The sequence below is a fragment of the Chinchilla lanigera genome, unplaced genomic scaffold (assembly GCF_000276665.1).
Source record: "Chinchilla lanigera isolate Chin_1 unplaced genomic scaffold, ChiLan1.0 scaffold00068, whole genome shotgun sequence".
NCBI classification, from domain to species: Eukaryota; Metazoa; Chordata; class Mammalia; order Rodentia; family Chinchillidae; genus Chinchilla; species Chinchilla lanigera.
In genome coordinates, this window is record NW_004955469.1 from 8617577 (window position 1) to 8632004 (window position 14428).

Here is a 14428-nt window from a genome sequence, read left to right on the forward strand (position 1 = left end):
CCGGTACCGGGAACCGAACTCACGACCTTGCGCTTGCCAGGCAGGCGCTTTGCCGCTGAGCTAAATCCCCAGCCCCAATGTTTAGGTATTTGACGCCTTTTGATTTTAGTGTATGGTGAGAGGCATGCATCTAGTTTTAGTCTTCAGTATGTGGAAAGCCAGTTTTTCCAGCACCATTTATTAAAGAGACTATCTTCCAGTGAATAGGTTTGGCTCCTTTGTCAAAGATAAGGTGGCTGAGTGTTGATTCTGTATCTTCTATTCTGGTCCACTGATCCTCAGGCCTTTTTGTTTTTTGTTTTTTGTTTTTTTTTTTTTTGCCAATACCATGCTGATTTTTATCATGGTAGTTTATAGTATAATTTCAGGTCTGGGATTGTGATTTTTCCTGACTTGCCTTTGTTCCCCATAATTGCCTTTGCTATTCTAGGTCTCCTCTGGTTCCAAATGAATTTTAGGAGTGTTTTCTCTAGATCTGTGAGGTATGCTAATGGTATCTTGATTGGGATTGCATTAAATCTGTGTAGCAATTTTAGGAGTATGGCCATTTTCACTATGTTGGTTCTTCCTGTCCAGGAGCAAGGGATATCTTTCCATTTTCTGATATCCTCTTCAACCTCCTTTATCAGGATACTATAATTTTCACTGTACAGATCTTTTATATCCTTTGTTAGATTGATTCCTAAGTATTTCAGTTTTTTAGATGCTATTGTGAAGAGTGTGCTTTCTTTAATTGCTCTCTCTGAGTTCTTTGTTTCTGTACAGGAATGCTGTTGATTTTTTTATTTTATTTTTTATTTAAAAAAATAAAAGAATGAAAACGTATTAACAAACACACATACATTTACAGAATAACACAAGAACAATACAAGCAATACTGAAATTCAGACAAGGTGATAGGAAATTAACAATGGTTGTTGTATTACATATTGATTTCTTCAAAGTGGTTACTCAGAAAAGCAAATATAGACACATAAAATTGATCAAATAATCATTAACTGTTCCTTTCAATAAAGTGATAGAAGTCAGTAGTACACCTATGTTAGCTGTCCTGTATATACATATAAACATAATTTTCCCTTCTTTCTTTTCTCTTTTCCCTCATCCTAGTTGCTCTTTACTTTTGAACATTTTTCTTTCGTTTCACAATGTCTATCATACCTCCTAATGATTTTTGAGTGTTGACTTTGTATCGCACTGCACTGCTGAATTTGGATATTAAATTTACAAGATTTTTGGTGGAGTTTTGGGGCCTTCTATGTAGAGTATCATGTCATTTACAAATAATGATAATTTAATTTCTTCCTTTCCTATCTTTATTCCTTTTGTTTTTTTCTCTTGTCTAATTGCTCTGGCTAATATTTCCAGAATTATATTGAGTAAGAGTGGTGATAATGGACATCCTTGTCTTATTCCTGATTTTAGAGTGAAAGCTTTCAGTTTTTGACCATTTAATATGATGCTAGCTCTTGTTTTATCATAGACAACTTTTATAAGATTGAAGTAATGACCATCAATTCCAATTTTCTGTAGAGTTTTTATCTTGAATGGGTGTTGGACTTTGTCAAATGTTTTTTCTGCATCTATTGAGATGATCATGTAACTTTTGTCTTTGGTTCTGTTAGTATGGTATATTACATTTATTGATTTATGTATGTTGAACCATTCATGCAACCCTGGGGTGAATCCTACTTTGTCATGATGTATAATCTTCTTGATGATTTGCAGCATTCTGTTTGCCAGTATCTTATCAAGAGTTTTTGTAGCTATGTTCATTAGGGAGATTGGCCTGTAGTTTTCTTTTTTGGTTGTGTTCTTCTCTGGTTTTGGAATCAGGGTAATATTTGCTTCCAGGAATGATTTTTGGAAGTACACTTCCATTTCAATTTCCTTAAAGAGTTTCAGTATAAGTGGCATTAGTTCTTCTCTAAATTTCTTGTAGAATTCATCAGTGAATCTGTCAGGGCCTGGGCTTTTCTTTGTTGGTAAATTTTAATTACATTTTTGATTTCATTGATGATATGTGGTTATTTAGAATTTTTATATCTTCTTGATTTGGTTTTTGCAATTTGATTGTGTCTAGGAATCTGTTCATTCCTTCTGTGGTTTCCACCTTATTAGAATATAGGTTCTCATAGTAAATATTGATGATCTCCTGATTTCTGTAGGATACATTGTTATTTCCCCCTTTTCATTCCTAATTGCTTGAATTTGTATTTTTTCTTTCCTCTTTTTGATGAGGTTGGCTAACAGTTTATCAATTTTATTTATTCTTTCAAAGAACCAACTTTTCAATTCATTGATTCTTTGTATTGTTTTCTTAGTCTCTATTGCATTGATTTCTGCTCTTATCTTTATAATTTCTTCCCTCTACAAGCTCTGGGTTTGATTTGTTCTTCTTTCCCTAAAAGTTTGAGGTTCAACATTAGGTTGTTTATTTGGGCTCATTCTGTTTTCCTGATATATGAGTTCATCGCTATAAATTTCCCTCCTAGGACTACTTTCATTATGTCCCATATGTTTCAGTATGTTGTATCGGCATTATCATTTAATTATATATACTGTTTAATTTCATCTTTAATTTCCTCTGTGACCCATTGGTTGTTCAGAAGGGTGTTGTTAATGTAGTTTTTGTGATTTCCTTTGTCATTGATTTCCAGTTTCATTGTGCTATGGTCAGATAGTATGCATGGGATGATTTCAGTTCCTCTACACTTACTTAAACATGTTTTGTCAGCTAATATATGGCCTATTTTGGAGAATATCTCATGTTCAGCTGAGAAGAATGTGTGTTCCGATGTCTTGGTGTGGAAAACTCTGTAGACATCTACCAAGTCTATTTATTCACAGGCTTGGTTTAATTCTAATATTTCTTTGTTAATTTTTTTGTCTAGTTAATCTATCTATTTGTGAGTCAGGTATTAAGGTCCCTCACTATAACTGTGTTAGTGTTCATTTGGTTTTTCATGTCTATTAATATTTGTTTTTTGTAGTTGGGTGAACCTGTGTTTGGTGAATAAGTATTTGTGATTGTTATCTCTTCTTCTTGGAGTTTTCCCTTAACAAGTATGTAGTGACTTTCTTTTCTCTTTTGAACAATTGTGGCTTAATGTTTGCATTGCCTGCAAATAGAATAGCTACCTTTGCTTTATTCTGGGTTCCTGTGGCATGGAGAATTATTTTCCATCCTATGACTTTTAGTCTATGAATTTCTTTTTGCATTAAATGTGTTTCTTGAATGTGGCATATGGTTGAATCTTGCTTCTTGATCCATTCTGCCAGTCTGTGTCTTTTGACTGGTGAGTTGAGACTACTTACATGTATGGTTAGAGTGATATGTGTTGGCTTTTCTTTTTCATGTTGTTTTCCTGTTGTTTCTTCCTTGTCTTTCTCCTGTTTAACTGGTTGCCCTTCCTGGTGGCTTTTTTCTATTGGTGTCCAAGTGTTTATGGTCTTCATTATCTCTTTCTAATATGTCTTTCAGAGCATTCTGTAGAGCTGGTTTGGTGGTCACATATTTCTTCTATTGTTCTTTGTAACTGAAGTATCTTATTTCTCCATCAATTTTGAAAGATAGTTTCACAGGGTACATCAATCTAGGTTGGAGATTGTTTTCGTTAATAACTTGAAATACCTCACTTCAAGATCTCCTTGATTTGAGGAGTTTGTGTTGAGCAGTCTGCTATGATTCTGATGGGGTTTCCTTTATAAATGATACGTTTCTTTTCTCTAGCTGCTTTTAATATTTTTTCTTGTGCTGAATTTCTGGAATCATGATTATCATATGCCTTGGTGTAGATTTATTTTGGTCATGGCTATTTGCAGTTCTGTATGCTTCATTTATTTGTATGTCAAATTCTTTATCCATGTTTGGGAAGTTTTCTGCCATTATTTCTGTGAAGAGATTTTTGGGTTTTTTTGTTTGTTTGTTTGTTTGTTTTGTTTTTTTCTGGTACCAGGAATTGAGCTCACGATGTTGTGCTTGCTAGGCAGGCACTGTGCCACTGAGCTAAATCCCCAGCCCCTGTGAAGAGATTTTTAATGACTTTTGTGCTGTCTCCAGCTTTCTCCCTAATTCCAATCAATCTTATGTTGTTCTTCTTTGCTTCATCACGTAGCTGTTGGACTGATTTTTAGTGGTCTCTTGCTATTTTTAAGATATCTTCCTTTTCCTGGTTACTGGTTGCTAGATCTGATATTCTATCCTTGTTTTCATTCAATCTGCTGTATATACTTTCAGTGGAGTTTTTAATCTCTCATATTTCTGTTTTGATCCATTTCATTGATTCCATTTCTAGTATATGTTTGGCATTCATGGTTTCAATCATTTTCCTGAGCTCCTCTATTTGTTTAGCTGTGTCTGTTTTAATATCTTTCATTTTGATAGTCGTTTCTTTTTGTACCTTAGAGATCATTTTTTCTATGGCCTCTTTCATTTGTTTTTTCACTTCTGCTACTATCATTTCAGAGAGTTCCATTTGTTGGCTTCTGATTTTCTTTCTCTCTTTGTGCTCTGGACTTGTCTGGGGGAGGCTGAACATTTGGGATTGCATTTTTCTTCTTTATCTTGTCATTTTCTAGTTTCTATTTTATTTTGTTTTCTGTGTTGATGCTTATAGAATTCTTATGTTAGATAACATTATCACTGGTGTCAAGGCTTTCCTAGGAGGTGTCTGTTCCTCTGGATATTTTCTAAATGTAGATGGTTCTTGGTCTTTATATCTATTCCAAGAACTTACCTTCCCAATATATTAAGACTTAGGAGTTGCTATCTATTTGATTTAAGGCCAATTCCTTTGGTACTGGACTATGGTGATGGTTATGACCACTTACAATCACAGTGTTGTCATACAGGAGGGAAAACCTGGTTATAGCATGTATGACATCCTGGCTAAAGTAGTTCAGTTGACAGTAACAATAGATTCAAGTATAGTCCGGCTACTGACAATATGATAACTATTAACCTGATGTCTATAACTGTAGGGGGAAGGTTTACAGAAATATCCAACTTATACCAAGAACTTGTATACAGTGATTTCCCACTTAGTAGAGTGATTTTACCCTGCTTGTGTGTGGGAAGGGAGGTTCAAGAGAACAGGGGGTAGGATGAAAAGGTGAATGAAGTTAAATGTAGTAGGAGCAAGGTTGGAGGGCATAGGATGATCATCCAGGTTTGGGATAATTGTTGGACATAAGAGAGAAGGGTTGGAGGAGAAGGCCTAGGGGTTTTGAACTGAACTAGAAAGAGAAGAGATGTTTACTCACATGAAAGTATCATAAAGTTGAGCAAGATGAAAAAAAGAGAGGAAGAGGACAAGTAGAATAAAACAAAAGAAAGGTTAGAGATCTAAATCATGAATGAGAGAGAAAGGAAGAAAAGAAAAAGGTAAAGAAAGAAAAGAAGAAAAAATAAACAAAAATATCTTTACACACTGAAAAAAAAACAACATACACAAAGAAAAGCAAACAGGACAAAACAAGAAAAAAATGAGAAAAGAAAGGGAAAACAAACAACAAAAACAAAAAAAATGAAAAACAAGGCCAAACACTAATCCAACCAAATACCAAGAGAGAAACCAATCAGAAAGAGAAAAATAAAAGTAGTGAAATTCCTCTAGTGTCTGTAGTTCTGTAGTAGGTTCAGGTCAGATCCCAGAAATGTGTACTCTGTACTCTGGCCAAGAGTGGAGGTAGATTTTTGCTGGGTTTTGGTCTCATCTTTGTCTGTGGATTGGGGTGATGGGATTAGCTTTCTGTGGCTGGAGTTCTCCCCAATTGTTTACAAAAGAAAAAGAAAAGGAAAAGAGAAGAGAGACGAGAGGAGAGGAGAGGAGAAGAGAAGAGAGGAAAGGAGAGGAGAGGAGAGAGAGAACTGGAGAGAAGAAGATAGAAGAGAAAGAAGAGAGAAGGGGGCAGCCCTACCCACCCACTTCTAGTCCTTGTGTTTTTGTCCCCAAGCACCGGTTCTCCTAACTTAGCACCTGTTGGCTAGTATTGTTACTGTTGCATGAGACATTTCCACACCTCTAGTTCCACCTGTCCATCATGTGCACCTTAGCCAGGGTCCTACTGTGTCACTAGCATTCCTGCAGGTCTCCAGGCCCTGAGTCCCACCAGTGGAAGGAGGGAGGGGTGGATCTCAGACTACTCGCCAGCCACTGCTATCCAGAGTCAATGGAAGAAGGTAGGAGCCGATCTCAGAGTCTTCTCACCAGCTGCGTGGTCACAGATCAATGGAGGCAGGGAGGAGTGTGAATTCATACTCCTCTTGCCAGTCATGTGGTCCAGGACAATTAATCTCACTTTTTTAAAAGGAAAAATTTTGTATGTGACAAGTGTTTTGTTGTGGAGACTGTAGTCTGTTGTATTTCTCAAACAGTGCCAAATTTTGGGTTATAACAGGCAATTTGTTGGACTCAGCCTGCAAATTCTGTTGCTCTGAAGCCTTGACAAAATGCAGTTCAAATCTCAGTTAAAATCTTAGCTGAGTCTGCCCATTATATATGGGCTAGAGGTGAGCAAGGAATCTACGCATAGTTTATACATAAATTTTGAGCTCCCTTCCTCTGGATTTCTTCTTTCATGGAATTTTCCCTTACTTTGCAGGAGCTATGGTTGCTTCAAACACCTTGGTTCTCTAAGCTGGAGAGAGTTAAAGGGTTTTTTTATCAGCCTATATGATTTTACTCATTCATGTCTGAGGATAGGGGAAAATGGATGCCCCAGCTCAGATAGAGAGAGTAAAGCTTAACTGTGCAGGGCTGTTTGTGTGAGTCCTTTGGGGCCAAGGAGTTACCCCAATGCAAAGTCTTGCACTACTATTTGAAGGGTTCTCAAGATTTCTTTGTTTCTTTTCTTTTGATTCCTTTATGAGAGTCCCAGGTGCCCCAGCAGTGTTAAAGGCACGTTTACCTGCTAAAAAGCAGAACTTTACCACAGCCTTATGACTATCTCAGAGATCAAAAATCTCAAAGGACCTCAGAAGTGATCTCTTTCATTTTTAAGACGAGAAAACTGGGCCTCAGAAAAGTGAAATGATTGATTCAAGTTGCTCAGCCTTTTAGTGGCTGAGTTACTTTCAGGGGTCAATTTCTTAACTTCCCATCCAGTGCTCCTTCTGCCATATATGGTCCATGGTCCTCCCCCCTCCCCTGCCCACAGGCTACCTAACAGCAACCCCAGTGGTCCCACTGGTATTACATGGCACTGGGGGAGGATATCAATCCTTTGGGGTAGCAGTTCTGAATCTTTTTTTCTTAATTAATAGTATTTGTGAAACATACATACCCACAAAGACTCAAGAAAGCCCCAGTTAGCACCATCCTGTCGATGAACTGATACTACTGGGTTCCAGATATGGTAGGGATTCTACAGCCCTTACTCTTTCACCACTCAATCCCCCAGTGCACCCACCATAGATACGAAAGGCATACTCAATCTTCAGGCTGGGACAGGCCTGCTCGCTGAACACAGATGCCATGCCCAGCACATCTTCAAAGGAGAACACATTGTTGTGTGAGAACACTCTGCAGATGCGGTCTCGAAAGGGGTTGACCTGTGGGTGGGGAGAAAGAGAAGGTCTATCAGGGTCAAACCTCACATCGCTCTCGTCTGTTACAAGCACTGTGCTCTGGATTTAAGAAAAAACAGCAACAACCGAAATAGTGGCGTAGATGCTGGCTAAGTGGGCCAAGACCCTGAGCACACTTTGGGTACTAGGAATGACGAGCCTTGCTTCACATCACCCACTCCCCACTACAATCTTCTACACACCCATTCCAAAGGCTTGTTTTTTGGCTATGTTGTTCTTTTTTAGGGTTATTAATTTTTCTCCATCTTATGTAGAAAACTTGGAAAATTTAAAAAATCTATAAAGACTCGGACCAAAATCATCTGTAGTTGACTCCCTAAAGTTAGCTACTGTCAACATGTTGATGTAGAAGTGAGATGGACTTGGGTTTTAGTCCTGGATTCACTATTTACTACTGAGTGAACTCTTAGTCTAGACAAATTGCATAACCTCCCAGAGCCTAAGATTTCTCATCTACAAAATAGGGTGGGATAATAATTATAGGTGCCTAATAGGATTGTTATGAGAATGAAGCAGGATAGGTTTAAAGTTGCACTGTGGTCACTGTTAATTGTTACATCACCACCATCAGTATCATAATTGACATAGCTACTTTCATTTTTAAACCAAATTATTGCTCAAATTAGGCCACTAAATAAGTAAGGGTCATATGATTTTAGAAGCCGTGGTTTTCCTGAATTGGACCTGGCCAGGGTTACATGTGACACAGGAGGGCCCTTCTATGCTACCATTCTTCATCCTGGACATGTGACATCCCAACTCCCCCCCGACAGCTCAAATTTAGCTTGCTAAGGCTGCTTGCTATACTCTCACCTAGGCCCCAGGAATGGACAGGTGGAGCAGGCAGATTCCATGGGATTTGCTATAGTCTCAGATGTCTACCCCAGAACCATATGCTAAAGGCTTTGTCCTTGGATTAGCACTATTAGGAGGAGGTGGACCTTTCAGAGGGGTGGCCCAGAGAAAGGTCTTAGATCACTGGGGATGGGTTCTTGAAGAAGATAGTGGGAACCCAGCCCCTTTTTATAGTCCTTTGCTTCCTGGCAGCCATGAAGTGAGTGTCTTCCTCCTCCATGAAGTGAGCGTCTTCCTCCTCCTTCCTTCCTCCTTCCTTCCTTCCTTCCTTCCACCCTGCCATGGTATGCTGCCTCACCACACGCCCAAAAGCAACAGCAGCAACTTATCATAGACTAAACCCTCCAAAGCTGTGAGCCAAAATAAATCTTTCCTCTTGATAAACTGACTATCTCAGGGATTTTGTTACAGTGATGGAAAGTTAACCCAGTACTTGAGAGGAAACTGGAAAACTTTAACTGTACCAAGTTCCTCTATGGCACTCTCCACCCCTCATTCTGTGTTCGTAATCCATTCCCACTGAAAGGAAAAGCCAGTGGGCATTTTCCCCTGAGTTGCAACCCTTACCTTCATTCTTCTGTGCTCTATAATTATGAAGCCCATTTAATCTATTTACTGTACAAAATATTCCTGATCCAGAGACATTCATCCTCTTGAATAGGAGACCTTGTACGAAAATGAAACTGACAAGTGATTATGTATTCAAAGGCTCAGTCTTGTGAACAACGGGCTCTTAACTTCGTCATTCCTTTTAATACTTTATAAATCCTTACTCTGTAAGACAGTGTTGCTTTTGGAACTTTGGATCTAATGTCCCTTGTCAGATTTTTATCTTAAACAAAGTTAATCTTTGCTGCAAGTTTTTCTTTCTCCTTTTCTTTCTTACGCTGAGGTCTTAGCTATTTTTTGTTGTTATTGCTGAGACAAAATACCCAATACCCAATGTTAAAGGAGGAAAGGTTTATTTAGCACACAGTTTGTAGCAGTTTCAGTTCATAGTTGGCTAGCTCCAAGGCAAGGTAGCAGGGTAGCATGACAGAGGGGCATGGCAGAGGAGAAACAGTTTCATGATGGGTAGAAGGCAATAAAGCAGCAAAATAATGAAGCAGCAAGCAACGAGCAGTGATAACAGCAGGCCGCTTTCTGTCCCTGACAGCTCAAATTTAGCTTGCTAAGGCTGCTTGCTATATTCTCACCTAGGCCCCAGGAATGGACAGGTGGAGCAGGCAGATTCCATGGGATTTGCTATAGTCTCAGATGTCTCCCCCAGGACCATATGCTAAAGGCTTTGTCCTTGGATTAGCACTATTAGGAGGAGGTGGGACCTTTCAGAGGGGTGGCCCAGAGAAAGGTCTTACACATCCAACCTACCCTCCTTAGGGCAGGTAGCACTCACATCCAGGATGAAGCACCCTTAATCCTAGCATTACACCATGAATCAATCCCAGCATCACATCCTTAATCCTGGTAGCACACACTCTAGATCCAGACACTTTTGAAAAGCCCCACCTATGACCACATGAGGATTTAGGGGGACATCTAGATACAAATCCTAACAATTCACCTCCATGAACTCCTCTCCTCAGTTGTTCAGAGGCCCAGCTCTTCCTGTTCTAAAGTCACACCACCTGCTGACAAACCTGATCAAACTTCAACTCTGCTCTTCTGACAGGTGACCCTGAAACCTCCCTCTACCCAACCCAAATCCTCTTTCCTTACAGGCACCTCAGCCAAAAAAGCTGTTTAACTCTGAGGATTCACACAGCAAATATGAATGGCCATTAGTTCCTTGACTGTCCAAATTTCTAATTCATTGAAGCAACTCTTTGGTTGACTTTTCTAGGCCCCTTTTCATTAACAAAGTGTTCTTTAAAGTTCCAGGCTTCATGCAGAAGGTTTGTCCCAGCTACCTTGCTTCCCACAGCAATGAGCTGTTATCTTTTCCTGGACGCGTGGGCAGGTAGGCCCCAGCCAAACCCTGGTGTTCTATACCCCTGCCTAATGCTCTTTTGGGCTGCTCCAGTGTAAGCCAACATTCAGCACCTTGGTTTTGATTTCTCAGTTTTTGGCATGTGATAATTTTTCTTTCATTGCTTCAGAACTTTGCTACATATTCCAATGTATAGTCTTCTTTCATCCACTATTTCTACATATTTGAGGTAAGAGACGACATTCCGTAAGAGACGACATTCCGTGTTACCTCAGGTTGGCTCTGTGGTTCTCAAGCCTTAGGGAGCACCTGAGTCACCTGGGATTCTTATTAAAAACATGAATTTATGCTCAGCAGGTGTAAAGTTATGCCTTGTACACTGGAAATTTCAAGAGGGTAGATAAATCTTGTGAAAAGTGTTCTTATCACAATTTTTTTAATTGCAAGAAAGAAAAAATGTGTTCAAATACATTCTGTAAACACACACACAATTCTAAGCTCCCACCCTCTGAGATCCTGCTAATTTATTAGGTCTGGAGTGCAGCCCAATGTTGCAGGTTGCATTGTGTACTCTGTAAAATCTGCATGTAGTGCTAACCCCCAGTACCCCAGAGTGTGACCTTATTTGGAAACAGAGTTTTCACAGGTGCCACTCATTAGATTAAGGTGAGGGCCTACAGAGAAGGATGGGACCTAATCTAATGGAACTGATGTCCTTATGAAAAGGGGAAATTAGGATACAGAGACGCATGGTCAAAGAGAAAACCATGTGAAGATAAATGTAGACATGAGGGTGATGCTTCTACAAGCCAAAGAACACCAAAGATTGTCAGAAATCCACTGGGAGCTGGGGAGAGGCCTGGAACAGATGCCCCCTCACAGTCCTCAGAGAAACCAACCCTGTTCGTACCTTCATCCTGGACTTCTAGGCTCTGGAACTGTGAGACAATAAGGCTCTGTTGTTTCACCTATGTAGTGTGTGGTACTTTTATAACAGGACTGGAAAAATGGAACTTTAAGAGTTAGACTTTTTTCCTTTAGAGACAAGTGGCTTTATCAAACTTCCTCCAGCCTAGGGCAGAAATGCTACTCCTTTCTCTCCTCAACCTAGGTGAATGGACAGAATATGTAGCTGCTGGCACTGGAAGGCTCACTTCTCCAAACTTCCTCATGCTGAGTGCATAACCACCCTGCTTCAGCCTAGATAAATAGAATATGCAGGTACTGGTCCCAGGAGGTGAGGGTCCAGGAGAAATAAAGCCCACCTGGACATGTGTACTCTCTCTTCTGTTCTGCACTAGGAACAACTTTGCACACCTGGACACAGTGAGATGGTGATTTGAGACAAATGAAGTTCCTCCATCTTCTTGGAGCTAGCTTTCAATAAAGCCATTTTCCTTTCCATCAAAAATAAATGGCCTCGGGGCTGGGGATTTAGCTCAGCGGCAAAAGCGCCTGCCTGGCAAGCGCAAGGTCGTGAGTTCGGTTCCCGGTACCAGAGAAAAACCAAAAAAAAAAAGGCCTCCTTTGGTTTGGTCAGTGGCAAGGAAACAAATCTGAATGTATTGATGCAAGGGGCCAGCAACATTTTATTACAGCAACCTTAGCAAACAAATACACCCAGAAACGTGCTTTTTAAGTAAGATCCCCACATGATGCGTTTCTATTATGTAATTATATAAAATTACAATTATATATAATTTTATTTTATATATACATATATATGTATATATGTATATATATATACGTATATATATACATACATATATTTAAATATATAATATATATTTCTTATAGATCTTTCAGGAGTGGCCAGTGTCCAGGGGAATCCAAGCTGATCTGCTAAGCATGTGCAGCTCACAGCCCATACTTGTTGTATTATTCATTTTAATGTTATAATAAAACTATTTTTTAAAGGGGGCTGGACATAGTGGTACAAGCCTATAATCCCAGCACTCAGGAGGATGAGGCAGGGGGATCATATGTTCAAAGCCTGCCTGAGCTACATAATGAGTTGAAGCTTAGCCTGGACACATAGTGAGACTCTGTCTCAAAAACAAATAAATAAATAAGTAAAATTAGAAAGGAAATTTTGTTGTCTAGTACATTAATTATATTGTATATTTCATACATGGCCTAAGAGTGTTCCTCTTCACTTAGTGCAGCCCAGGCAAGATAAAAAGTTGGATTCTCATGTTAGAGTATCCAAACAAGCTCCCTGCTTGTTCCTCCCTTCTTTCACCTCAATGTCCCCATTGGACTAATGCTGATAAGCCTTATTTACTGTGATAGTTCCAGCTCATATGTACCTAGATAAGTGGCTTTAGAGATTGCATGGCCAAATTTTAACTACATCAACTCTCCTCACAAATGGATGTGGCTTAACAAGGTTTCTTCAAGAAAGCCACGACTGAAGATAAAGTTTGTGATGCAAATAACAAAAGTCAGGGCTGATACTTCTCGTACTCAAAGTAGGAGCTCTTCCCTATGAGGAAGAAAGCGTGAGAATCAGTGAGACACAACAAGAACATCCTGCATCAGTTCTGTGTGCTTGTCTCGAACAGGTGCAAATCAGGTCAGTGAGCTCACAGCATGGCACCTTTCCAGCCAGGGAACAAGATGGTGGCCTTCCTTTCCCTAGAGGCTTTGGCCATTGCTTGGCTTTACTGGTGGTGATGGGTGGCAGGTGGTTGCCAAGAGTCCAGTTCACTCCCTTTTCAACTAATGTCACATGACTCTTATCTAAAGGGAGGGAGCGCGCACGCGCACAGACACACTCTTTTGTAGAGACTGAAATCCAGGCAGTTGGTAATACAACATGGCGAACCCATTGGAAGATGCAGAGAAAGTATTGCTGAAGATGTGGATAAAGAAGCACAGGAATAGATTCCACCCCGCAGTAGCTTTGTTAAACAGTTAAGTAGAAGGATCAGTGCTCCTGACACAGTTTTCCTGGCTTGTGCTTCAATAATGAAGGAACACATTCCCACGAGCCACTAAAGAATAAGATGATGTAAGCTGCAATTTTTTAAAAGAATAAATTACTCCTTTAAGAAAAACACCACTTATGGGGAAGGTTGAGTGTAACCATCGATGGAGAGAATGCTCTGTGATGAAAGGAGATGGTGACACATGGCAAATTAATTCCCCATGGGGTTTTCTGAAGCAGCCTGAAAATCCAGCAGTATAGAAAATGTAGCAGAATGCACTGATATTGGTAGTTTGTAAAAAGAGTTTAATATATAGTAAAACATATACGTAATTTGTAATCAGAAGGGAAAAAACGATGACAATTTTTTGAATCACGTGGGGGTTTGCTGGTTATCGTGTGGCAGAGCTCTTAAAGGAGTCATCAGACTTAGAGATGAATTATACACTTCTTTGCACAAAAAGACAAGTGTTCCTAATTTGCTGACCTTTTAATGATGACAAGTGGCTGTTGGAAGTTTGCTATGTGTTATTTTGCTAAGTAATTTTTGCTAATATTTTATATTATTTGCATTACACATACGTATATGTTGTTGTTCACCAAAGAAACAAACTCAATTTGGCTCTTCAAGATAAATTAGGTGATTCATTTTAATATTATTGCTTTCCCAAATATTTTTGAGTTTTGGAGAGAATATTCTGTAAATGGTATTTTTGTGGTTAAAAACGTGTGATTTCAACTATAAAAAATGCATCTGCATACCTAAAAAAGTTAGAAACAGATTTTTCTAACCTGTTTGAAATTTGTCCAAATAAAGAGTACCAGAAGATTCTGAGCCTCTTTGTTGTAAATATATAAATGTAATGCTTTCCAATTAGCTTGTAAAAGCTACTGACAGACATAAAGGAAGGCAGACAATTCCTAGTTTAATTTCAATAAAAAGCCTTAATTGGTGAATGGGGGTGAGAACGAGTTCCGTGACTTAATACATGCAGCCCATGATACGTTCCCCTCCCTTTGGATCAGTTTTGACAGTTGGTGGGTTGACAACTGGTGATCAACTTGTAGCATCCAGCTGACACCCTCTCCATGCTTCTTCATCCAGCTCTGTGCTGGCCATCAT

General features: G+C 39.3%; 1 protein-coding gene across 1 annotated transcript in view; it reads right to left on the reverse strand.

The window, feature by feature from the left end:
- Cib4 (calcium and integrin binding family member 4) overlaps nucleotides 1-14428 on the reverse strand; it is a 65025-nt gene that overhangs the window by 12711 nt on the left and 37886 nt on the right. Inside the window, exon 4 of the mRNA XM_005400438.2 lies at nucleotides 7414-7555. Coding sequence (XP_005400495.1) covers nucleotides 7414-7555 — 142 coding nt within the window. The remainder of the gene's footprint in view (nucleotides 1-7413; nucleotides 7556-14428) is intronic.